Source organism: Cydia splendana, chromosome Z, assembly GCF_910591565.1.
Source record: "Cydia splendana chromosome Z, ilCydSple1.2, whole genome shotgun sequence".
Lineage (NCBI taxonomy): Eukaryota > Metazoa > Arthropoda > Insecta > Lepidoptera > Tortricidae > Cydia > Cydia splendana.
In genome coordinates, this window is record NC_085987.1 from 22,050,809 (window position 1) to 22,077,007 (window position 26,199).

The 26,199-nt window shown below is 38.8% G+C and overlaps 1 protein-coding gene across 1 annotated transcript in view; it reads left to right on the forward strand.

Annotated features, from left to right (window-relative positions):
* Positions 1–26,199, forward strand: part of LOC134804917 (beta-alanine transporter-like) — a 51,301-nt gene that overhangs the window by 17,227 nt on the left and 7,875 nt on the right. The window contains exons 2-10 of the mRNA XM_063778238.1: positions 13,328–13,560; positions 16,780–16,966; positions 22,181–22,310; positions 22,413–22,541; positions 22,645–22,837; positions 22,916–23,021; positions 23,379–23,611; positions 25,078–25,157; positions 25,946–26,121. Coding sequence (XP_063634308.1) covers positions 13,328–13,560; positions 16,780–16,966; positions 22,181–22,310; positions 22,413–22,541; positions 22,645–22,837; positions 22,916–23,021; positions 23,379–23,611; positions 25,078–25,157; positions 25,946–26,121 — 1,467 coding nt within the window. The remainder of the gene's footprint in view (positions 1–13,327; positions 13,561–16,779; positions 16,967–22,180; positions 22,311–22,412; positions 22,542–22,644; positions 22,838–22,915; positions 23,022–23,378; positions 23,612–25,077; positions 25,158–25,945; positions 26,122–26,199) is intronic.

Below are 26,199 nucleotides of genomic sequence, written 5' to 3' on the forward strand. Positions count from 1 at the left end.
ACGCTGGGATGTCCATCAAATCGGGAGTTCTTGGATGGTCCCATCGCACTGTTTCTTTTCAAAAAATATTTGCTTCACAACTTAACTAGATGGAGCCCACCTTCGCCCCATACAACCATTTCCAGTCGCCGTTACGACGCGGTGTTGACACATCTTGTGTCGACACCGTCTGTTTCGGTCACAATTCCAGTCGCAGAGTCGTCGCCGTGTCGACACAGTTACCAGAAATGGGGAAGGGTCGACACATGACACAAAGTGACATAAAGTGTGGTCGCCGTGTGCACACATTGTTTCGGGTTTGCGACTACTTTATGCCAAAATCATTCGTTCATTCGTTCATTTTGTTCCTGTCAAATGGAAACTGTCAGATGGAAAAATACTTAAATAAAAATAAGTGACATTAATACGCCATCTCTAAAACGGATTACAAGACGTAATTATATATTATTTGCATTTATATTACAATATGACTTAAATTATTATGGGGAATTAAACTGCTCGAGTGATTTGATAAACTAAGTGTAATATAATCAACGCGCCACCACATTGTTTTAGTTTAGCCGGAAATGAAATTGTTTACTTCTCAGTGCCTGTGTTCATAACTATATTATTTGAAGCATTTTTAGTACTTCGATGCGTATACTATACTTAAATAACAGAAATAACGCTTTACATACTACGAAACTTGTTAATTATGATGTATAAATATGGTTCAAGGCTGAGAAATATTGCAGTCACAAAGTAGTTGCAATGTTTCGACTTTGTGTCGACTCTGTGTTGACACATGACACGCGCTGTCAAAAGTAATAACAAAGTTACTGGTATGTTACTGGATTTGCAAAATGGCTCCTTGTGTTGATTTGTTTTCAGATATTCTCAAAGTGTAAAAATGCCGTGGTCAGAGATGGGCATTAATCGATTAACTGTTTATTCGACTAATTAATGGAATAAAAAAAGTTAATTCTCAAATTTTAATCGCGATTAGTTTAGTCAACCTAACATAGATTGAAATTGAATTAATCTGAATATTAATCGAATAAATTATCGATTAAATCTCGATTGAAAGTTGACAGGGGGCCATTTTTGTACGTAAAAATAATAGAAATGTCTTGCATGCAGATGGTAGCAAAACACTTTGTCATAAAAGTCGAGATGGGTGTCGATATATAGGTTTTAGGGAGTGCCGATTTCGAAAATAATGACCATTTTGGAATCCGAAATGGCGGCCATGCACTGTGTCGTAAAAGTCGTCATGGATGTCGTTTTATACGTTTTAGGGGGCCCCAATTTTGAAAATGATGACCATTTTGGAATCCAAAATGGCGGCCATGCACTATGCCATAAAAGTCGTCATGGGTGTCGTTTTATAGGTTTTAGGGGGCGCAGATTTCGAAAATGATAACCATTTTGGATTCCAAGATGGCGGCCATGCACTATGTCATAAAAGTCGTCATGGATGTCGTTTTATAGGTTTTAGGGGGCCCCGATTTAGAAAATGATGACCATTTTGAAATCCAAAATGGCGGCCATGCACTATGTCATAAAAGTCGTCATGGGTGTCGTTTTATAGGTTTTGGGGGGCGCAGATTTAGAAAATGATAACCATTTTGGATTCCAAAATGGCGGCCATGCACTATGTCATAAAAGTCGTCATGGGTGTCGTTTTATAGGTTTTAGGGGGCGCAGATTTCGAAAATGATGACCATTTTGGATTCCAAGATGGCGGCCATGCACTATGTCATAAAAGTCGTCATGGGTGTCGTTTTATAGGTTTTGGGGGGCGCAGATTTCGAAAATGATAACATTTTCAATTTAAAAATGGCGGCAATGCACTATGTCATAAAAGTCGTCATGGATATCGTTTTATAGGTTTTAGGGGGCGCAGATTTCGAAAATGATGACTATTTTGGATTCCAAGATGGCGGCCATGCACTATGTCATAAAAGTCGTCATGGATGTCGTTTTATAGGTTTTAGGGGGCGCAGATTTCGAAAATGATGACTATTTTGGATTCCACTTTTATGACAAAATACGTAGCCGCCATCTTGAATTATAAAATGATCATCGTTTTTGAATTCTGCACTCCCTAAAACCTATAAATCGACATCCGTGACGACGCAAGTTATCTTTATTTTCAGATCTAACAAATTGCTACAGAATACAAAGGACAAAAAAGAAGCGAGGAGGTAATGAAACAAGCAAAAATACAGATGATTCCTCGACGCAATTGGGTGATTCTTAAATTGTGTCCAGATTTTTTTTGTCATAAAAGTTTATATTTTTCACATATTACTAAATCTATGGCAAAAGTTATAATATTGCAATGGATTCCATCGCATGTAGGTATAAGTGGCAATGAGACAGCTGATGCATTAGGGGTCATCCATTAATTACGTCACACGAATTTCTAGGTTTTTTGACCCCTCCCCCCCTCCTTGTCACACTTGGTCACATTTTGCAAACCCCTCCCCCCTAGTGTGACGTCACATTTTTTCTACGAAATCGCCAAATCGAATTAAGTAAGTACCTAAGTATTATTAATATTTTATCAAAATATTTTTGACGATATAAATATTAGTAATTTTATAACCCAAAACTGCTTAGGAAAGAAAACTATACGAATAAAAACGATTATCGTTTTAAAAACTTGTTATTTAAATGTACAGCGAATAAAATAATTTAAATAAATTTTCGGTTACTGATGAATTTAAAGTGACGTCACAAAGTTTGTGTCTCCCCCCCTCCCCCATGTCACAATATGTCACATTTTCTTGACCCCCTCCCTCCCCCTAAACGTGTGATGTAATTAATGGATGACCCCTTAGCAAAACAGGCATGCAGCGATGGCATTGAATTTCACTTGAAACATTATATGGGGGCAATAATGACTGTTTACATTTAGTCAAATTAAAGTGTCGCGAATTGTGGAAGGAATATTTCGACGAGAGATCTAGGGACAAAGGTATTTGGTATAAGACAATACAGCCACAACCCTTTAATTCTCCTTGGATTGATAATAGTGTGTTGTGTAGGCAGGATCTAGTTTTATTATTGAGATTGCGCTCTGGACACATTCCATTGAATAAGTTCGCCTACCTCATGCGTAAAGTGAATTCGGAATTATGCACCTTATGTAATCGCGTCGAGGATGTGTATCATATTTTTCATATCTCATGCTCTGAAAGTGGGTCGTTGTTGTTCTAAAAGGTGCGCAGAAAGTGATACGTTTATGCTCTAGCGCAGAAAAGTGGTGTACTCCTCTGCGTCCCCGTCCCACGAACAACTGGGTGGAAACAAAATAGAAAAATAGTGTCTTTATTTCCTCGCTTGGAACAATTGGTAATTGTTTAGTTTTACTAATCCCACGTTGATCCTTTTTTTATAAAAAATGATGTAAGTAAATTGTTAAAAATAAATTATTCTTGATTTCTTTCGTTGAATTCTATTTACTCGATTTCATAAGGCGGGAACCAAAAGGAATACACCAAAAATATTTTTTTAAACCTTACACTTGCGTATATGAGCTAGACGTGCGCGCCGGTAGAAAAAAATCGGGCGGCGGCGCGCCACGAAAAAATCCACGGCGGCGGCGTAACGCCGGCGGCGTGGGATTTTCAACTTTTCAATATACGTATAATGAAAAACCAAGATTAACTATAAATCATCAAGAGAAAAAATCTCAAAAAAAACTGTGTTACATCGTTTTTTTGGTTTATTGTAGAAAAATCATGAAAAAAAATCTAATTATAATGTTGAAAAAAACATATGTCAAGTATGTTGGACGTTGCTATGATCGGTGTAAATAAAAAGATACGCCACGTAATGAAAAGACGTCCAGTATTTTGGACACGCCGAGTATAGAGTACCTACCTACTGTATGTGTATAAGGGTTTTTTAGTCCAGTTCATGTTTTTTAAATAAATATAGAATAATTGCATTTTTTAATTAGAAATACACTTACTGATAATGTCAACTTATGTAATGAATTTAAGTAGGTGAAACCTATTATTTTTATATTTTTGCAATAACTTTATATCTCGTAGGTGGTAAAATTTTACCAGTCATTGACGTAATTTATTTCACATTTAAATCTAACTTAGCGGGGTATTCTAGGAAGCAGTCACATCTGAGCAATGGTTTTTACAATAATGCATGCACTTTTATCTAAATTTTCGTAATAAATTTCTCAAATGAAATCGGGTCGGTCTCTTGATGAAAACAAATCCACACACACATACACCACATCCACAGGGAAAAAATACCATAAAAATATATTTTTTTAAATCTATTTGGTTCATTACGTTGTATTACCGCAAGTAATGACTTTTTAGAACCTTTTGAAACACCTCCTCCTCCTCCTTAGTCGTACACTCTTGTCAGAGTGGTCGTGGTTATGGGTTGTCCTTTTCTATGTTTATTGCGGCTGTTGCGATACTCCTCCATCCCCTCCATCTCCTCTCTGTTGAAACACCTAACATCCCTCTATTCAATTTATTAACCACAAAAACTACCAGAAAATTTTATAATTTTACTCTTCGCATACTTGGCAACGTCCAACATATTGGACTTAGCAAAAGTGCCGTTTAATCGACAACGGGCAAAATAATGGACATTACTCCTTTTACACTTGTTTTTACCCATAAACACAAAACATTTTTATGTAAATCATATTGCCAATTTGCCACGTAAAAAACAGACCAGTTAGTAACCTATTACACGTTTTGACGCTGCCTAATACTGTCATATAAAAAAAATGAAATAAGGGAAAATGTCAGTCTGTCGGATGCTTCCTTGCAAGTTCTGCGTTCTGTAGGGCTTTGACAAAAAGATTATGTTCACACTGGTTCCCAAATATTTTCTTACTTACTTAAAAATAACATATCATTCAAGTGGTAGTAGTCGTGTGTAAGTACGCTACCAGGGGAAAGTAACGCTATGCTTTAATATTTGGTGCAGAATTTTTTTCTTGGGATGTCCAGTATAGGTGACGTTATCGATTTAAGGGTTAAAATAAATCAAGCAATGAATTAAAAAAAACGGAACAGTCGGAACGCTAAAGCTAGGCACGTTGCACGTGCTTTATATCCATTGATTTTAAATTTGTACCCTCTTGCGGGTTTTGTCTCGGCGCGAATTTTAGACTACCGGCGGCGGCGGCGGCGCGCTGTCTCCTTATGGCGGCGGCGCGCCGCGGCGGCGCGCACCTCTAATATGAGCAAAGGCAGAATCTTATACAGCCACAGTTAAACGTTTGTACGATATTAAATTCGTTTTTAAAGTTATTTAGCACAATAATCATGAATATAAAATAAAATACAAGATAAAAAATTCTTATATTATTAATTAAATTGTTATTTAATATTTAAAATACTTTTATTATGTTATTACGTGGTGCGGCGCACCAAGGTCGCGGTGCGGTCCGGTAGTCTGTTGCGGCTTTTAGAACGAAAAAGTATAAAATTAAAAAGTAAGAGGCAATCCCGCTGATTTTCATACTATGTTGAACAAATAATTTTAAAATTACTGCAGTTTGTTAATAAATGTGTGTTTTCGTAAATATTGCAATCTAAATGATTTTCGCTAGGGGTTAATATTAATCTTCACACATGTAAAGTCTCCGATTGCAAGTAAGTCTCAAGGAAAAAATTCATGGCCGTAGGTCTATTAGGTACTTCAATAACTGATTTTGCGAAATTGCCTTGTCTTGTTTGGTTTCCTCGCATTCGATATTTTTTATTTTTTTATTTTATTTTATATTTATTGGTTCACCAACAATTGTTTACACTTTGTAAAGTATAACTACAATCGTTTTAACTATTATCGCTTAGCGTAACAATTACTTAAAGGTAAACACCACATGCATTGCATAAAGTAAGATAATTGCATTTACGTTACATACCTAATACCGTTTACAATAATAATGCGGGCATTAACTATTTACTATTGATTATTAACTATACATATAATATAACAATGATACAAACCGTTACAGTAACATTGCGTTGCGTTATTTATATTCGATATGAAAAGTAGAGTGTTTAACTCGGGTGAAAGGCACCATTTCTGTCTCGGACTATTGGCGCTCTCACTGCGTTCGAGCGCCAAACTACCTCGTCAGAAATGGATGCCTTTCAACCCTTGGTTAACAATCTACTATTAATGGAGTGTGTCCGAAATGAGCGACTTAGAAGACAGATATTTCATGACAATGACAGTTCCATTGGGTTATGTAATACCTACCTTTCGAACCCCATGTCTGAGGTTGTTGAAAAGGTACTAAATATTGTTAAGTGCGGTCTGAGGGACAGAAATGTGTGATGTAATTAAACTAGATGTAGCTACTTATTTACTTTCTTTTAACTTTGTTAATTAAGTCTGTTTTTTATGGGGTAACATATTCGTTCAATCGAAAAAGCCCCTTAATAAAGGAAAAAAAAAAAAGTTCCGTGACATTTCGACCTTGTAATTTTTTAAGTAAATGTTTTTGTTTATCTATGAGGATCTCACTAGAATAGTATAATCAAGGTATGTTTATATTTGATGAATGAAATAGTAACGCAAAAAAAAAATATATTTGTGTCTTATATTCCTGCCGAAGACTTTTATTTTACCTTTTCCTTCTACACAAGTTTGGCCAAGTAATAAGAATTTAGGGCACTCAATTTTATTTTGACTTCTACAACAGTAAAGCTACGAGGCCATGTTTTGGTATCGTTTTCGTATAAATTCGCAGTACCAAATTTAGTTAAGGTAAGTATCACATTGACACCATTCCGAAGTAAAAACATATAAACTTATTAAAATACTTTCTTTTAAACTCCTCTTCACGCTTAAACTGCTGAACAGTTTTAATTTCAATTTGGTACACATATATTTTGAGTCCCGAGACAGGATATAATAAAGTTATCTCAAAAATCACCCTTTAAAGGTGTGAAATGAGGTGTAGGGGGGAATTCAGAATTGACTTCTTGAAGTTAATACTGTTTAAGTTTAGGTTTGAAGTCATGTTTTTTCATCATTTTTAACTAAATCAAAGATGTAGACCATCCCAAATTTCATATAAATCGGTTCTGCGGTTATTGATTTCCCGTACAAATTTCCATGCCACTTTTCACACCTTCAAAAGATGATTTTGGTTATAAGATCTATCCTATGTCCTGTTCCGGGACGCAAACTATTTCTATACCAAATTTCAACGAAATCGGTTCAGCGGTTAAGCGTCAAGAAGAGTTTCAAAAAAACCGGCCAAGTGCGAGTCGGACTCGCGTATTAAGGGTTCCGTACATTAAGTCCGACTCGCGCTTGACTGCACATTTCTAATAGGTTTTCCTGTCATCTATAGTTAAAGAACTATTTTGTGTATTCAGACGGACATACATACAGACGCACGAGTGATCCTATAAGGGTTCCGTTTTTTCCTTTTGAGGTACGGAACCCTAAAAAGATTTATTTTTATTTTGTGGAATGGTGTCAATGTGATATCTTAAATGGATTCAGCACCCAAGATTTATACGAAAACGATACCAAACACGGCCTAATAGCACCTTCACTGATATAGATATATCAAGATAAAATTGAGAGCCCTAAATAAACTTTCAAGAGCGGATATCTCAAAAACTATTCAACATATCGAAAAAGTTGACGGAATAAACTTGTAACAAATTAAATTAACTTTCATTTTGTATAAGTGGCCATGTCGCTGAGATGCATAGTTTCCGAGATATAATCGAAAAACGGGAAAATGGGACCTTCAAAGCCCCCTCTCTCCCCCCCGCTCAAGGGCTACGGCCGGGGACTTTTGATATGTTCACCTCCTAACTTGTCAAACCGAGTTACGGAGTCAAAAATTGTGTTCCGAGCATTTCCCTCTACAACTTTTGGAGCATTCGTTGCCTGACCTAAGTAGCTTATTGAATTTCTTTAAAAACTTTTCTGTAAAAGGTTGACGGGTGTTGGGTGTTTATATGGTTTCGGTCGATTATTATCATTTGCATTGCCCATGATGACTTACTAGAATTACGAGCACACGAGACACTAATAGTAGTTTGACAAACCTTGGTTTTCAAGAGGTATTTTATATTGACATTTGCTGTCACAAATTTGCTGTCAGATTTAGTCGCAAACCGCACGCAAAGTGCACACAAATGTGTCGACACCTTGTTACGGAAAAGTGTAGACACGGCGACGACACTTTGTTTCGAAACAATTCTAGACACATTGTGTGGACTCTGTTACGACACATCTGACATTTAGTTACCACTTTGTAATTCTGCGACTGGAATGGTTATATGGGGCGGTGCTCCTAATTCTGGGCGGTTTGCCCTTCGGGCATCTGAAGCTACCTAACGAACCTAACCTATCTATAGAATTTGGCTAACAAAAGGTCGCACATCAGCTCGTAAAGGCTGTCTAGGTACCTATATTCTTCAAAAACTGATGAGATATAAGTCGCATTTTATTCACAAAGAGGAAAAATTTAAATTTGAGATGTTTCCTCTTATCGGCATTTTAAATTTTAAGTAATGATTTTGAAAGATACATTTTTAATTAAGTAATAAAGTCTGTTCGGAAAGACAAGAGTCGTGGATTATATGGGAATCAAAACATTCTACGACTCTTCTCTTTCCGCACAGACTCTATCATTCATTGGGACTTGATTTGTAATGTTTTACAGTTAGTATTTTTTATTTTCCTCCCGTCGGTGACATGTGCGCCGATGGCGAAAACATCGGCGGCGGCGTCCGATGAATTTTTAAACGGCGGCTGCGGCGTTATCGGCGGGAAATCAGCGTGGCATAATTTTTAATAACTTCTCGGGTTCGTGGCTATAGCAAGTATAGCAACTCTAAATTAAACCCTTCTGAGAATTTACTAGACAATCCAAAACATATTATGTGGGTTCTCTAAATTCTTACCTAAAATATTACCTTATGCTCTTGGCAACCGATTCTTACCAATCTAACTGTTGGGCTTACCTCGCTACTTACACGGACGACTATTACGTAAGAGATCAGCATCCCCTGTTGCACAGACTGTGGGGCGGCACCAACAGTATTAAAACATAACACCTTCCAACAACACAACACTCAAACAAAATAAGTTTATGGCAAATATTTATTTTTTTGTACAAGCTTTTATTGCTGACTGTGCTTTTCTTTCCGCAGGCAACTACAACTACTTAATAATACTCATTAAGACAATACTAAAAAACCCAAACACAATTAGGTTGATAAAATTTTAGCAATGTATGATGATTCTAGTTTTTCGTACTGACCCGTACCTACCTATTAGTAGTCCGTGAGTGTAGGTAGATATTAATATTAAGGTTATACTTACTAAACCTCGTGTGACATGGATAACACGTTAGTATTGATAGTGTACCTACATTATGTTGTCCCTGTCACACAATGTTATATAACTGCCAGTATAGGAGCACCGTAAAATAAATTAAGCTAACACAAAACACAACTAAACAATATAAGCTAAATGCACCTTACCTTTATTCTTTAGTTTAGTAGAAAGATAAGATATTTGCCATTTTCAAAATAACCCCGCTTTCGAAGTTACCCTAATGCACTTTAAATTTAACAAGTTTATCATAATGGGGTTGGCAACTGTCAAAGGTTTGCCTAGATGGCGCCATCATAGCTTGCCCCTTTTTCTATGAGATTTGGCTTAATAGTGATAGAGCTTAGCGAAAAGAAACTGCATTTTTGGCAGAAAGCAAGCCGCTTTGCCCAGTGATACTAGGGACCAATCTGAATGATTTCATCCGAGGAAACACAAATTTCATTCACTAGAATTCAAGATGGCGGACCTTTTCCAAAATGGCGGCTGCAATATTTAAAAAAATTATAGACACAAAACGGCTGCACCGATTTTAATGATTGATATATCGATCAATTCGTATTGACACTTGTAATCGAATAAAAAATATGGCATTTAAGAAATTAAAGATGGCGGCCGAATATTAAGAAAATTGTGTTTTTTTTCTTTAATTTTTTCCCTTCTAATGAAAATAACAACTAAATATTCTATATTATGATCACATATTCTTTCATTTAAATGAAACCTGATAAACTTATCTGCAAAATAAAAAAATAATCTTAACAATCCGTTGAGTAGTTTTTGAACTATACGCATTTCAAAAAGCGCGTAACTGCCGTCCGAAACGACCCGCTCGCGCGGCTCGCGTCAAAACTGAGAATGTTGATGATTTAAAGGTAAAAAAAAGAACTGAAATCATATTTACTTTATTTATTGAGCTATAAATAAATTGTATTTCTGCTTATTATTTGTGACCATCACGGGAAAAGTTATGGCGGCTGGCGCTTACGTCGCTTAGCACCGCAATAGTATTGGAGCGGCGTAAATAATAGCGTAAGCGCCATCCGCCCTAAGGTACCTATACCCGTGGGTTCAAACTTATTCCTCTTTATCATCTTCGTCCGATGTGGATGAACTGAAAGAAAAGAAAATTCATATGAAATCGGAACAAAATATACCTAATATAATTAAATTAAATATATAGAGATGAACTACGCCAAACTGTCCCGCCCCTCCAATACTATTTCAATGTGTGTAGTATTGAAATAGTAATGGAGGGCGCGACAGTTTGGCGTGTTTTATCTATAAGTACCTTTCGTTTTTGCAATTGCCTTTGCAAGTGCTGCATTGCACTGTACAGGGTAGACCCACTCTCCGACACGTGCAGCGCATTGTTTCGCAGCCTTTTTTACAGCCGCAATGGTCCAGGTATGATAATTCACGCCACATCGCCCTAGCATCAGACCATTGCAGTTCCCAACTGCCATTAGATGACTTCCAACCCCAAGAGGATGGCAATGGCACAGAGGCATCATCAAGAATAAGGGCATATCACCCCATAAGTGGCCTGCTTGATATGTGAGACGGAGCGCGTGTTTATGTAATGCTGCCGATGTTGGTGGGATGCTGGTTACCAATTTATTTTTAGTAGTAAATAGCTCCTTGCGTACCAAGTTGTACGACGAATGTGCTATTTGTGGGTCATATAGGTAGCAGGTGAACTTTTCCGGCATAGCCATGATTTCTTCAGGAAGGCTTTGTAATGGCTGCGATATTTGTTTTAAAGCTGGTGTAACTTCAGGGTGTGACAGCCACGTTTTGAAGCAAGACTTATTTCCTTTTGTATGGAAGTAAGAAGTAGTGTCACACCCTGTAGAGGCGTGAAAGTCACGAAGAGCGGTTGATCTGTCAGAACCCAAAGTATTTGCTATTTTATGAACATCGCCATAACGGCGTTATTTGCAGTCCCAGTTAATAACCATAACTCTTGCAGGCCACTCTCAATTTAAGCTTGATGATATGATATCAATAACACCAAAACATCTGTATCGAAAGATCTAATCAAAATACGCCTAATTTCCTGTTCTGTCTGATCTTATGAATAGGAACACATGCAGAAGAAGCTGATGGCCGCATCGTACTTCACGCAAAAGATCAGGCAGAACAGGGAATTAGGCGTATTTTAATTAGAACTTCCGATACAGATGTTTTGGTGTTATTGATATCATATCATCAATCTTCAATTGATAGTGGCCTGCGAGAGTTATGGCTAATAACTGGGACTGCAAATAAATGCCGTTATATCGATGTTCATAAATAGCAAATACCCAAAGGGTCCTGACAGATCAATCGCTTCTTACTTCCATACAAAAGGAAATAAGTCTTGCTTCAAAACGTGGTTGTTACACCCTGAAGTTACACCAACTTTGAAAGAAATATCGCAGCCATTACAAAGCCTTCCTGAAGAAATCATGGCTGTGCTGGAAAAGTTCACCTGCTACTTATATGACCCACAAATATCACATTCGTCGGACAACTTGGTACGCAAGGAGCTATTTACTACTAAAAATAAATTGGTAACCAGCATCCCACCAACATCGGCAGCATTACATAAACAGTCTCACATATCAAGCAGGCCACTTATGGGGTGATATGCCCTTATTCTTGATGATGCCTCTGTGCCATTGCCATCCTCTTGGGGTTGGAAGTCATCTAATGGCAGTTGGGAATCGCAATGGTCTGATGCTAGGGCGATGTGGCGTGAATTATCATACCTGGACCATTGCGGCTGTAAAAAAGGCTGCGAAACAATGCGCTGCACGTGTTCCGACACGTCTACCCTGCACAGTGCAATGCAAAAACAAAAGGTACTTATAGATAAACCACGCCAAACTGTCCCGCCCTCCATTACTATTTCAATACTACACACATTGAAATAGTATTGGAGGGACGGGACAGTTTGGCGTAGTTCATCTCTATATATTTAATTTAATTATATTAGGTATATTTTATCTGATTTCATATGAATTTTCTTTCAGTTCAACCACATCGGGCAAAGATGATAGAGAGGAATAAATTTGAACCCACTGGTATAGGTACCTTAGGGCGGATGGCGCTTACGCTATTATTAACGCCGCTCCAATACTATTGCGGTGCTAAGCGACGTAAGCGCCAGCCGCTATACCTTTTCCCGTGATGGTCACAAATAATAAGCAGAAATACAATTTATTTATAGCTCAATAAATAAAGTAAATATGTTTTCAGTTCTTTTTTTACCTTTAAATCATCAAAGTTCTCAGTTTTGACGCGAGCCGCGCGAGCGGGCCGTTTCGAACGGCAGTTACGCGCTTTTTGAAATGCGTATAGTTCAAAAACTACTCAACGGATTGTTAAGATTATTTTTTTATTTTGCAGATAATATTATCAGGTTTCATTTAAATGAAAGAATATGTGATCATAATATAGAATATTTAGTTGTTATTTTCATTAGAAGGAAAAAAATTAAAAAAAAAAAAACACAATTTTCTTAATATTCGGCCGCCATCTTTAATTTCTTAAATGCCATATTTTTTATTCGATTACAAGTGTCAATACGAATTGATCGATATATCAATCATTAAAATCGATGCAGCCGTTTTGTGTCTATATTTTTTTTTAATATTGCAGCCGCCATTTTGGAAAAGGTCCGCCATCTTGAATTCTAGTGAATGAAATTTGTGTTTCCTCGGATGAAATCATTCAGATTGGTCCCTAGTATCACTGGGCAAAGCGGCTTGCTTTCTGCCAAAAATGCAGCTTTTGATGTAAATATCGCCGTAAGCCCTACTACTATAAAGAGCTGGCATCCAGGGTATTAAAAAAACAAAAATTTGACACAATTCTAGGGATTGACGGGGCAAGCTATGATGGCGCCATCTGCTAAAAACTTCCACCGGCCAACCCCATTGTAAGTAGTCAATAACCTGAAGGCCAACATTAAGGTTTCTTATATTTTTTTAAGGAAACAAAGGAAGAATTAAACAAAAAGTCAACGAACACCGATCAAGATGTTTTGGAGACAATGCTCACATACATCGGTGAGATTGGGCGCTACCAGAAATTCCTGTTCTGCGCCATGCTGCCCTTCGGGCTGTTTTTCGCCTACGTGTACTTCGTGCAGATGTTCGTCGCCGCCACTCCGCAGCGCTACTGGTGCCATGTGCCAGAGCTCGCGCACTTGGATCTAGACCTGAGGTTGGTACGAGTACCTACCTACTGGATGACATCCTCCATTTTACATACATGACTAAATTGACTAAAGTTGCCAAAGTTGGTTCAGAACTTTAAAACCGAATGTCGCTGCTGGTTCGAACCCAGCTCGTATATCAATGAGTTTCATAGAACTTAAATGTAGGTACGAATTTACGAAATATCATTTGATATTTACCAATCGCTTTTTGCACATCGCGATAAAACCGGAATGCGAGGAAGATGATAATGACCCAACATATTTTTAACTCGTATTTTAGAAATGTTTTACTTATAGGCTTATATTTTTCTAAAAACCCTTAACTAGGGAGTGCAATCTCGCATCAAGATTGACGATTCGAGATCTCGCACGAAAAATTTGAATCGAGATAGGGTATTTCGAGATCTCGGCGGTCACACTTTCGAGATCGAGATTAATCTCGACGAGATCGAGATTTGACAAAGTAATAAAAAATGTGTTATTTTGAGCCACAGACCAACCCCTATAGACCGAGCTTATAGGACGACTCGCGGTCACCGCCCGTATGGTGTATAGGTCAAATATAAGATTGTTCGCGCGCCGCTCCGATCAGTTGCGCCCAAGGTTACGACCTGTTAGCAGTGTGCACGAGTCTAAGAAAATAAATCGTAAACTATTTAATTCATTGGGAAATCATGGGATATTGCAGCGTAAAATGGTGTGGCAAGTCATCTAAGACATCTACTTACGAAACAGATGGAAAATCCCACAGGAAAGTCAAAATTCATTATTTCATTGAATAATGTTTCTTGTCCGCGGGGTTCATTTTATACTGGTCAGTAAGCAGAGGCGAAGTATGTTCGTCCCTTTTCGTCAACTTGAAAATGCAATGCGCTATCCCTTTCCCTTTCGACTAGTGATGTGACGATGATGGTTTTTCAGTTGCGGAAACTTCGTGCTTCGTCATACCGTATGGTACCATTTTAGACATAATATATAGGTAATATGTTGTGTAAGTTTTTTAGAATCCTCTAGGCCAGCGGAGCAGTTAGGCCGCATGTCACGAGATGGACCTGATGATGAACTTCAAAGAAGTGCGAGGGAACTCGGTGTTGGTTTATGATAGACATATGTTGTATGGGTTTTTTAGAATCCTCTAGGTGAGCAGTTAGGTCTCATGTCACGAGATGGACCTGATGATGAACTTCAAAGAAGTACGAGGGAACTCGGTGTTGGTTTGTGATAGACATATGTTGTATGGGTTTTTTAGAATCCTCTAGGTGAGCAGTTAGGTCTCATGTCACGAGATGGACCTGATGATGAACTTCAAAGAAGTGCGAGGGAACTCGGTGTTGGTTTGTGATAGACATATGTTGTATGGGTTTTTTAGAATCCTCTAGGTGAGCAGTTAGGTCTCATGTCACGAGATGGACCTGATGATGAACTCCAAAGAAGTGCGAGGGAACTCGGTGTTGGTTTGTGATAGACATATGTTGTATGGGTTTTTTAGAATCCTCTAGGTGAGCAGTTAGGTCTCATGTCACGAGATGGACCTGATGATGAACTTCAAAGAAGTGCGAGGGAACTCGGTGTTGGTTTGTGATAGACATATGTTGTATGGGTTTTTTAGAATCCTCTAGGTGAGTAGTTAGGTCTCATGTCACGAGATGGACCTGATGATGAACTCCAAAGAAGTGCGAGGGAACTCGGTGTTGGTTTGTGATAGACATATGTTGTATGGGTTTTTTAGAATCCTCTAGGTGAGCAGTTAGGTCTCATGTCACGAGATGGACCTGATGATGAACTTCAAAGAAGTGCGAGGGAACTCGGTGTTGGTTTGTGATAGACATATGTTGTATGGGTTTTTTAGAATCCTCTAGGTGAGTAGTTAGGTCTCATGTCACGAGATGGACCTGATGATGAACTTCAAAGAAGTGCGAGGGAACTCGGTGTTGGTTTGTGATAGACATATGTTGTATGGGTTTTTTAGAATCCTCTAGGTGAGCAGTTAGGTCTCATGTCACGAGATGGACCTGATGATGAACTTCAAAGGAGTGCGAGAGAACTCGGAGTTGATTTGTAAATAGGCATATGTTATTGGTCCATTTGAATATGTTTTCAAAACAACCTTCTATGACCTTAATAAAATGGACAAAAGAAAATAATTGTATGAGATTTTGGCGACACTTTTTTCTCGTATCGAAAGAGATTGCGATTCCGAGTGGAAATAATATAAAAATTCTAAACTTTAAAATTCATGTTCTGGGTACTTTAAACAGAAATGCCCTAATATGTTAAGTAAAAATTTCAGGTACATTATTAAATTACTTAATGAAATATTAAATTAATCAATATAATTATTAAGTAAGTACTCTAAGTATACTAAATTAGTAACAATTTTACCTCAATCAATTTCGGTATCACTGGTAGCAGTACCCACTACCTGTAATGAACATGTCCCATCCCTACGCTTACACGTGTCATCGCGCCATGTTTGAAACGACCAATCGCAACGCCGTGAGCACTCCTCCCGCACCTCACAGTTTGGTGATTTGCGTCGGGAACAAAATGGCCAATATTAGGTTTCTAGAGGCGGTGTTCTGTGTTTTGAGCAAATATTTCTAAGAATTCCGTATATACTACTTATTTAGAGTACCTACGTCATGTTTTATTTTGAAGATAAAAACAACAAATTAATCAAAATTTAATAAGAAAAATACATTTGTAAAAAAAAGAAAAAATATATACGTACTTAGCTCTAATTTGCATCTAATTATGAATAAGTGGTAATAATTATTTTTTATTATACAAAAATGTAAGCAGAGTAACATGCTCAGTTGATATTTTTGACAAGCACTCAGCAACTTACAAAAAAATGTAGGGTAAGTGAGCAAAAATCATAAATAATCGTGACTAGATACGATAAGTTCGTCCGATTTTTCCGCACAGAGCGCTGAACAGTGCTTTTATCGTCAGCTAAAGCCGGCCGCACACGATAGCACCGCCTGAACAACATAAATCTAAGGTCAAAAAGATTACTCAAAACAATGTAATTCACATGGATCAATCTTTCAATCTCGTTCGAGATCTCGAAAATATTAATCGAGATCTCGACCGAGATTGCTAAAATCGAGATTTCCTGTCAACGAGATTGAATCTCGAAAATTCGTGCGAGATCTCGAAATTGCGAGATCGAGATTGCATTCCCTACCCTTAACGTTAATAGTTTTATGGGCATATTGTAGACGGAATCTTTCGGCACCTGGAGCCATCGAGGGCGACAATTGGGAGCGCTGTTCGACGTTCCAAGCCAACTGGAGCCTGGTGCTGGAGACCATGGCACCGCCCGGCAACGACACGCCCACCGCGCCGTGCCAGCATGGCTACGATTTCGAGCTTACTGACATTCCTTATCACACGGTAGTAAGCGAGGTAAGTATCTTACAAACCTTATTAAATTGCTACTCGTCATTTAAACAAATACAGTAATGTAGGTAAAAATGGGTTGTTAACTACCAGGCGGTCTAGCATAAGTTGCACTCTCGCGCGCGAGAAGTCGCGCTTGAACTCATGCTAGCAGGTCAGCTTGTTACCGGTGGTATCATCTGGAATTTTTTCCTCAGTAGTTAGAAACCAAAATTTTATTAAGGCCCAGGAAGTTCGTGTACTACTCTCACTCTTACTGAGCGTAAGTGTGAGCGAGACTTTAATTGTGTTTAGGGTCGTTAGAATTGTCTCGATGAGTACCTATTAGTTGCCTGTGGAAAGAAAAGTGCCGTCAGCGATAAAAACTTGTATCAAAAATGAAATGTTTGACAAAAACTATTATTCTATTAAATATGCAAGCAACACGGGAACAAATAAGTTATTTACAACTTGTATTTTTTTAGGTCTTCAAATAAGAATCTTTCGCTTGTTTCGGATTCAAAATTAGCACTCGAAAAAATTTCAAACTTTGCTCTCTTCTTGGGGTCGTTTCTCAAAAAGTTGGCACCGCCATGTTAAAATTCATGTTTTACAAAAATATTGCATTTTCGCATTTTTTTAAATTGGGATTGTTAAAAGGCAACTTAATCTATTAGAAAATGTGGAAGGGAAGCAATTCCTTCAATTAGTTTAGAAGATATAGGCGTTTGAAATTCAGGTGAATGATATCAAGGACAGGTGAAAGATATTTTGTCTCCAGGTTATCGATAGTAGAAGCAGGTTATTGAGAAATAAGTACAAATTCCAATGAAAATATTGACAGGTTATCGAGAGGCGTCATTAACCTGTGTCCGTTGCCGTTAACCTGGTTTCTTGTCATCATTCACCTGAAATGAGTGTCATCCACCTGTCCACCACATCATTTTCAATGCCCTCTAAAAATAATCGAAAAATGTGTCATTTTCTCTAAAAAGGGACCTTATTGTCCACTACGATGATTAAAATTTTGGATTCTGACCCACCTAACCTTCGATACGATTCCCAATTTAACAACTAGTTTCTGTGAATAAGTAAACATTCAATCTTGCTGTCTATTAACCCTGGCAGTACCTAGTGGAACTCAGGTTTGGTGCAACATAGGCACCTGCAGTTTTGGTCATCCAACTCGTCTTGGTGAGCACTTGGGAGAACAGAACTAAAGATAGAGCCGATGCTGGCTGGACCATCGCAGTACCTAGTGGAACTCAGGTTTGGTGCAACATAGGCACACGCTGTTTTGGTCATCCAACATGTCTTGATGATCACTTGGAAGAGCAGTACCCAAGATAGAGCTGATGCTGAATCCTCGCAGTACCTAGTGGAACTCAGGTTTGGGGCAACACAGACACACGCTGTTTTGGTCATCCAACACGTCTTGATGAGCACTTGGAAGAGCAGTACCCACGATAGAGCTGATGCTGAACCCTCGCAGTACCTACTGGAACTCAGGTTTGATGCAACATAGACACACACTGTTTTGGTCATTCGACACGTCTTGATGAGGACTTGGGAGGGCAGTGCCCAAGATAGAGCTGATTCTGAACCCTCGCAGCACCTAGTGGAACTCAGGTTTGGTGCAACATAGGCACACGCTGTTTTGGTCATCCAACACGTCTTGATGATCACTTGGAAGAGCAGTACCCAAGATAGAGCTGATGCTGAATCCTCGCAGTACCTAGTGGAACTCAGGTTTGGGGCAACACAGACACACGCTGTTTTGGTCATCCAACACGTCTTGATGAGCACTTGGAAGAGCAGTACCCAAGATAGAGCTGATGCTGAACCCTCGCAGTACCTACTGGAACTCAGGTTTGATGCAACATAGACACACACTGTTTTGGTCATTCGACACGTCTTGATGAGGACTTGGGAGGGCAGTGCCCAAGATAGAGCTGATTCTGAACCCTCGCAGCACCTAGTGGAACTCAGGTTTGGTGCAACATAGACACACGCTGTTTTGGTCATCCAACACGTCTTAATGAGCACTTGGAAAAGTGGTACCCAAGATAGAGCTGATGCTGAACCCTCGCAGTACCTAGTGGAACTCAGGCTTGGTGCAACATAGACACACGCTGTTTTGGTCATTCGACACGTCTTGATGAGCACTTGGGAGAGCAGTACCCAAGATAGAGCTGATGATGAACCCTCGCAGTACCTACTGGAACTCGGGTTTGATGCAATATAGACACATGCTGTTTTGGTTATTCGACACGTCTTGATGAGCACTTGGGAGAGCAATACCCAAGATAGAGCTGATGATGAACCCTCGCAGTACCTACTGGAACTCAGGTTTGATGCAACATAGACACATGCTGTTTTGGTCATTCGACACGTCTTGATGAGGACTTGGGAGGGCAGTACCCAAGATAGAGCTGATGCTGAACCCTCGCAGCACCTAGTGGAACTCAGGTTTGGTGCAACATAGACACACGCTGTTTTGGTCATCCAACACGTCTTGATGAGCACTTGGAAAAGTGGTTCCCAAGATAGAGCTGATGCTGAACCTTACCTTATGGAAATAAATTTAATAATAACTAACTACAAAACATCAATTACATTGGAGTTTATTTTTTTATGAATTGAAAATATTAATTTACATTAAACGCCACAAATATAATAAGTTCCTCGCCTCGTCATAATAATCTTAAAAAATAACAATAATTTGCATGTAAAGAAAAGTAAGTAAAGTGGTTAAGTTATGATGTATCAGGATGATCAGTAGGTATGCTATACAATTCTCTACCAAACTTTAGCTATTTTTGGGAATTTTCCATCACTCCGCCACCTTTTCTGCTAAACTTTGAGATGACATTACTAGGCTTATGTAACTTATAAGGGGTCATCCATTAATTACGTCACACGAATTTCTGGGTTTTTTTACCCCTCCCCCCCTCCTTGTCACACTTGGTCACATTTGGCAAACCCCTCCCCCCCCCTGGTGTGACGTCACATTTCTTCAACGAAATCGGCAAATATTTATTTAATATTTTATCAAAATATTTTTGACAAAAGAAATATTAGTAATTTTATAACCCAAAACTGATTAAGAAATAAAATTAAACGAACGAAAACGATTATCGTTTCAAAACCTTGTTATTTAAATGATAATTAGCATGTAAAATAATTTAAATACATTTTCAGTTACTGATGAAGTTACAGTGACGTCACAAAGTTTATGACTCCCCCCTCCCCCTTGTCACAACATGTCACATTTTCTTGACCCCCTCCCTCCCCCTAAACGTGTGATGTAATTAATGGATGACCCCTAACAATACTCTTTAATAGAAAAAAACCGATTTCTCAACCGAACCGGGTCAAGGTCCCGGTCCGGGTCTGAGTCCGGGTCCGAGTCCGAGTCCGGGTCCGGGTCCAACACCAGGTCCAGGATCAGGTCCAGGTCTAGGTCCTGGTCCAAGTCCAGGTCCGGGTTCAGGTTCAGATAAGAGCCGGGATCCAGGTCCAGGTCCGAGTCCGGGTTTGAGTCGAGGTCCAGGTCCGACTCCGGGTCCGAGTCACAGTTCGGGTGCAAGTCCGGGCCCGAGTCTGGGTCCGGGTCCCAGCCCCAGTCCCAATCCAAGTCGAAATCTAAATCACCAAACGTGTACTATGCGTCGTTAAAGAGTTCTGTTCTGATCATCATCAGCAGTTCCACTTCATCGAATACGACAGTTTTTAATGAAAATGCTTGAATTTCTGATGAAAATCCAAAAGTCACTATACGCATGCCTTTAAGATTTGAGGAGTTCCCTTGATTCCTCATGGATCCCATCATCAGAACTCGAGTTTGAGAAAAAGGTGGGTTAAAAACTTATCATGCTTAACAAACATAACGAAGAAGACAAATTGCCAAACGTGAACTATGCGTCGTTGAAGAGTTCCGTTCTGATCTTCATCAGCAGTTCCACTTCATCAAATGTCAATTTTGTGAATGTATATGCTTGATTTGTAAATAAAAACACAAAAATCACTATATGTATGCCTTTAAGATTTGAGGAGTTCCCTCGATTCTTCATGGACCCCATTATTAGAACTGGGTTTTGACAAAAACGGGACCAATCTGTATGCATATACATACAATCAAAAAAAGAATTTCCAAAATCGGTCAGGTAAACAAACGTTAAGCATTGAGGTTTCAGATTATCATCATCATTCGCTTGCCCTTGCCCCATTCATTTGGGGTCGACGCAGCATGTCTTTTTCGTTTCATCCATACCTCTCTCTCTCGCCCGTCATCTCATCACACAATAAACAAAATGAGCATGTTTTCACCTTTTTACAAAACATTTTAATAAATGTCTAAAACTAAAAACCCTCATAAGGTACCTTTTCCCGTGGGACGTCACAAATCTACTTACGACATTAGTGTAACAAAATTTTTTTTTTCATAAAAACCCCAGGGAGGAAAATGGGGTCTACGTTTGTATGGAGAAACAGTTGTCCACTAACGACTTAATAAACATAATCACTGTTTGAGTATATACGTGGATTTTAAATAGTTATCGTTCACCTGTCATATGGCAGGTGAATGACGCTTCATTCACCTGCCATTACATCATTCACCTGACTTTTTTGGACAGGTTAACGAGACTTAAGACAAAAGTACACAAATTTGAATAATATGCAACTTTAACCGACAGGATAGTTTTCAGGATAGCACACAAAAATATCAAAAGTTATAAGCAAAAAAAGGGGGAAATAAGTAGATATTTTTAATTTCCCCAATATCTCAAAAAGTATTCATATTTAAGAAACGAAAATTAATATTATTAAAGAGGAGGATATTTCCAATAATACATTCCATAGGTACTTGCAGAACTGTATCTCCATTATTTTATTTATACTTTTTATTCCACGCTGAACACAGCCCTCCGCGCCTCATTTTCGGGAAACATTATAGGAGGTCCCGGGTTCAAATCCTGGTACGGGCATTTATTTGTGTGTTCTTCAAAGATATTTTTATTCCTGAGTTATATTTATGTATGTAGATATTTTATATGTAAATTGTAAGTATTATCTGTTATATAATATCGACCCACAACACAAGCCTTATTGAGCTGATTTGGACTAGGTCGATCTGTGTAAGATTCTCCCCAATTATTGATTTAAGCATTTATTTATTTATTTTGCAATTTGAATACGATTGCATATCACAGTATACTTATCAGGTCATCTAACTTTCAGCGAGGTTGGGTGTGCGATAAATCAAGCTATGCTCCAATGGCACAGTCGATATTTTTTGCGGGTTCATTTGTGGGGGGGCTGCTGTTTGGGTGGTTAGCAGATCGATTTGGAAGAATACCCGCTTTAGTTGGCAAGTATTACGAAAATATATAATAACTAATTTGGGAAACAAGAAACTTTACTCAAGGAACTTTACTTAGCTTTACTAAAAACGACCTAAATATTGTTTTAGGATCCACTATGATCGGGTTTGTAGGCGGAGTCGCAACTATATACACCACTGGAATAGTAGACTTCACCATCGCGAGGTTTCTGGTCGGCATGGCATACGACAGTTGTTTTATGATGATATATATTTTAGGTAAGTAGATAGATATAGGTATGTATATTGAATTGCAATTAACGTATAACTAAGCAGATCTGAGCAAAATAATGTATATATACTTGATAATTTTGTATGGCAGTTCTTGAATACATCGGTCCTCGGTACCGCACGCTGGCGGCGAACCTGTCGATCGCGCTGTTCTTCGGCGCGGGCTGCGTGTCGCTGCCGTGGCTGGCCCTCTGGCTGGCCGACTGGCGCACGCTGCTGTGGGCCACCTCCGCACCCATGCTCATCGTCCTCGCCATTCCTTTCACGGTTCCAGAAAGTGTCCGGTATTTATCTCCATTCGAATATCACTAACGACCGTTTGACGACGCCACACTTATCAATACTTTTCTTTATTCATACAGATGGCTCGTCTCTAGAGGACGCACCAATCAAGCAGTCCGGGTGTTCAAAACCTTTGAAAAAATTAACCGCACCCAGATTCCGCAGGAAGTGGTGGACGATTTTGTTGTAAGTGGAAACAAAAAGAATGATACCTACTCGTATGTACATGGCTCGAACTTATATGTTGCCGTAACATACCGGATTTATGCGAATTTATATATAATAGTTTGATAATGATTTATTTTACTTACTTAATTCATTAACGATTGATCTGAGTTTTGTCGAATAAATAATTCTGTTTAGGTACTTGTAAATTTCTGAAGACTGAATAGAAACAGTAAAGTAAAGTAAATTGGACTAAATTATACTTATATCTACTACATTTCGATTTAGTACCTAAGTGCTGAAAAATGTTACGGCAACATACGAGGTAATTCTTATCTGGACTTGATCTTAACCTAGGAACCAATATATGCGTTTTAGATAGCATCCCGTCAAACCCAAAATCAGAAGCATTCAGTGAGTGCCTTGTTTAGAAGTGCGCCGCTGCGGGCGATGCTCGCGTACATGGTGGCAGTGTACATGTGCTGCGCGCTCGTGTTCGACGGGCTGGTGCGGCTCTCCGAGTCGCTGGGGCTGGACTTCTTCCTCACCTTCACGCTGGCATCCGCCACCGAAATCCCCTCCGTCACGTTGCTGGCTCTTGTCATGGACAGGTATTACTTGCATCCAGTGCCGTATTAAGATATTTTGATGCCCTAAGCATTTCTAGACCATGGGGCCCCCTCTCAGTAGGGTCATCGAGATTAATTGAATTTTTTGGTAAGTCGAGTGACGTTCATTGCCGCATTACAGCTGAGAATGGAAATCAGTCACATCATTTTATCACGAAAATTGACAGTGCTGCAGCAGTAACGTTGCAACAAAGTAATGTTGCTGCAGTCGCCACCCGAATGTCGCCTTTATCATATCTCAGAATGTTATTGAAAACGCGAGCGAAGCGAGCGCGAAAATTTTTCGATATAAAAACGCAATTTGATAGACAGTTGTACATTTTTACTTTTATTATGGACATCAGTCACATCATTTTATTACGAAAATTGACAGTGATGCAGCAGTAACCTTACAACAGAGTAATGCACTGCAGTCGCCACCCGAATGTCACCTTTATCATATCTTATAATGTTATTGTAAACGCGAGCGAAGCGAGCGCGAAAATTTTTCGATATAAAAAACGCAATTTGATAGACAGTTGTACATTTTTACTTTTAGTTCCAACCAGGCGCGAATCCAGGATTTCATACAGAGATGGGATGGGACAGTTTTCTATCGGCCTAGCTTCGCATAGGGCTCGATATTTAAGGGTTTCAGCGAGGTTGTTTTCATACAGAAAAGATGCAAGAAAGCAGAGCTTGGAATTGACCAAGTGAATGTGCCCATGTGAAGGCCCAGCTGCGAAACAGGAAAGCTTAGATTTGGATCCACGCCCAAGTGTAATTACCTAAGGCAGTTGATCAACTTTGCCATAAGGCAGAAGACCTCGCATAAGACCTTACGCCACACTGCAAAAGAGTGGCTTGAAATCGAATTTATGCATGTAATCACGACTCTTCTATTGCTCGCTCTTTGGCTTCACTCGAAAGCGCTACTTGATAGGATGCTTTTAGTTTTCGGCTTTCACGGGGCCCCTTATAACACTTTGACAGTTAGGTCTCAGGATCGCGGCTAAGGAGCAACTCGGCTTGGCCGACAAATCTGGCGTGCAAGAGAGCAAAATTCGCTATAAAATCGGTAACCTATGTCGAAAAACTCGGCTGGCCGCAAGCCCTAAAGCAAGATTTTATTCCATGACTTTAAGGGCCTCCGCGTAAGGTCAAATCGAGACGGGTTGTTAGTAAGCGTTGTGAATTAAGTACCTATTGTTTCCCAAAGAATTACGCGCCATTAGTTTAGCAAATTAGCTTTTGTACAGCTAAAAAAATCATGTGGTAAAAACGATGTGTCCGTCCCTAATTTTAAAATTTGTTCACCTTTTTCAACCTGGCATTTTGGTGCCCCCCCTGAACGTGGTGCCCTAAGCACGTGCTTGTTTTGCTTATTGGTTAATCCGTCACTGCTTGCATCCATGCCATCGCATCTTTTACATATTTTTTTTTATTTACGTAGAAAGTCTATGTTTCAGATGGGGTCGGCGAAAGCTTACAGTGGTGCCCATGGGGTTATCGGGCATATTGATAGGCATTGCAGCATTTTTACCTAAAGGTAATTAATTCCTTATAATAACTTAATAAATAGGTACTGAATCCAAATTTGAATAATAACAATTGGTAGGTATGCTTGGTAAAGGTTTATATTATATTGTTGCCTGTGATTGACTACATTCTCGTTCTAGTTGCGGTACCTTTTTGAACTAACAAGAATGGGCCGAAATAGTACATTATTACAAGACCGTTAATAACAAAAGCAGAGAATATATATTGTTGCTACATAAATAAATTTCCTAACTACTCCTATATTAAAATGTATTTATGTATTATTTACCTTTAACTAGCTATTATAAGTAGGTAAATTGAAAATTGATAATTCAGATAAATGCGGACTCGTAATGAAAATTCAGAAGCACCACATATATGTATTTAGATAGATAGATATCTTTAATCATTGTTGAATTATGACTAATAGTATACGTGCTTGATTGTGTTAGATCTGTCTGATTAAAACGGTGTTAATCCGGTAGGTAAATCTAATAAGTATTCCATTCAGGTGCAGTGTATTATGATGTACCTACCTAATCATCATACGATGATGACATTTCGTCACCATATGTAGTAGGTAATCATCATAAAACAATCAGTTAAACATTTTTCAATTTTTTTTGGAATGCAGGATAATTAACCACGTATTCATATACATGTGTACAATGTTTTTTGTTTGTGTAATGGATATTTACATATATATGATATAAGGAACAACAAGTTCAAATCATTGAGTAGGTAGTTAGCAGTAGTCCGAGTGTAGTGTAGGTATTGAGTATGAGTGTGTGTGTGCAGGAGTTCCGCAGACGACAGCCGCGGTGATGGCGCGGTTCTTCATCAACATGTCGTACACGGCCGCTATCCAGTGGGCCACCGAAACGCTGCCCACGGGCGTGCGCGCCTCCGGCTCCTCGCTAGTACACGTCAGCGGCTATGTGGCCACCGTCTTGTCGCCTTTCATCGTCTACTCGGTAACTAAACGTGCACAACTTACATTATATCCTCTCAAGTCCCAGTCATTCATAATCATAATAGTTTTTAATTTGGAA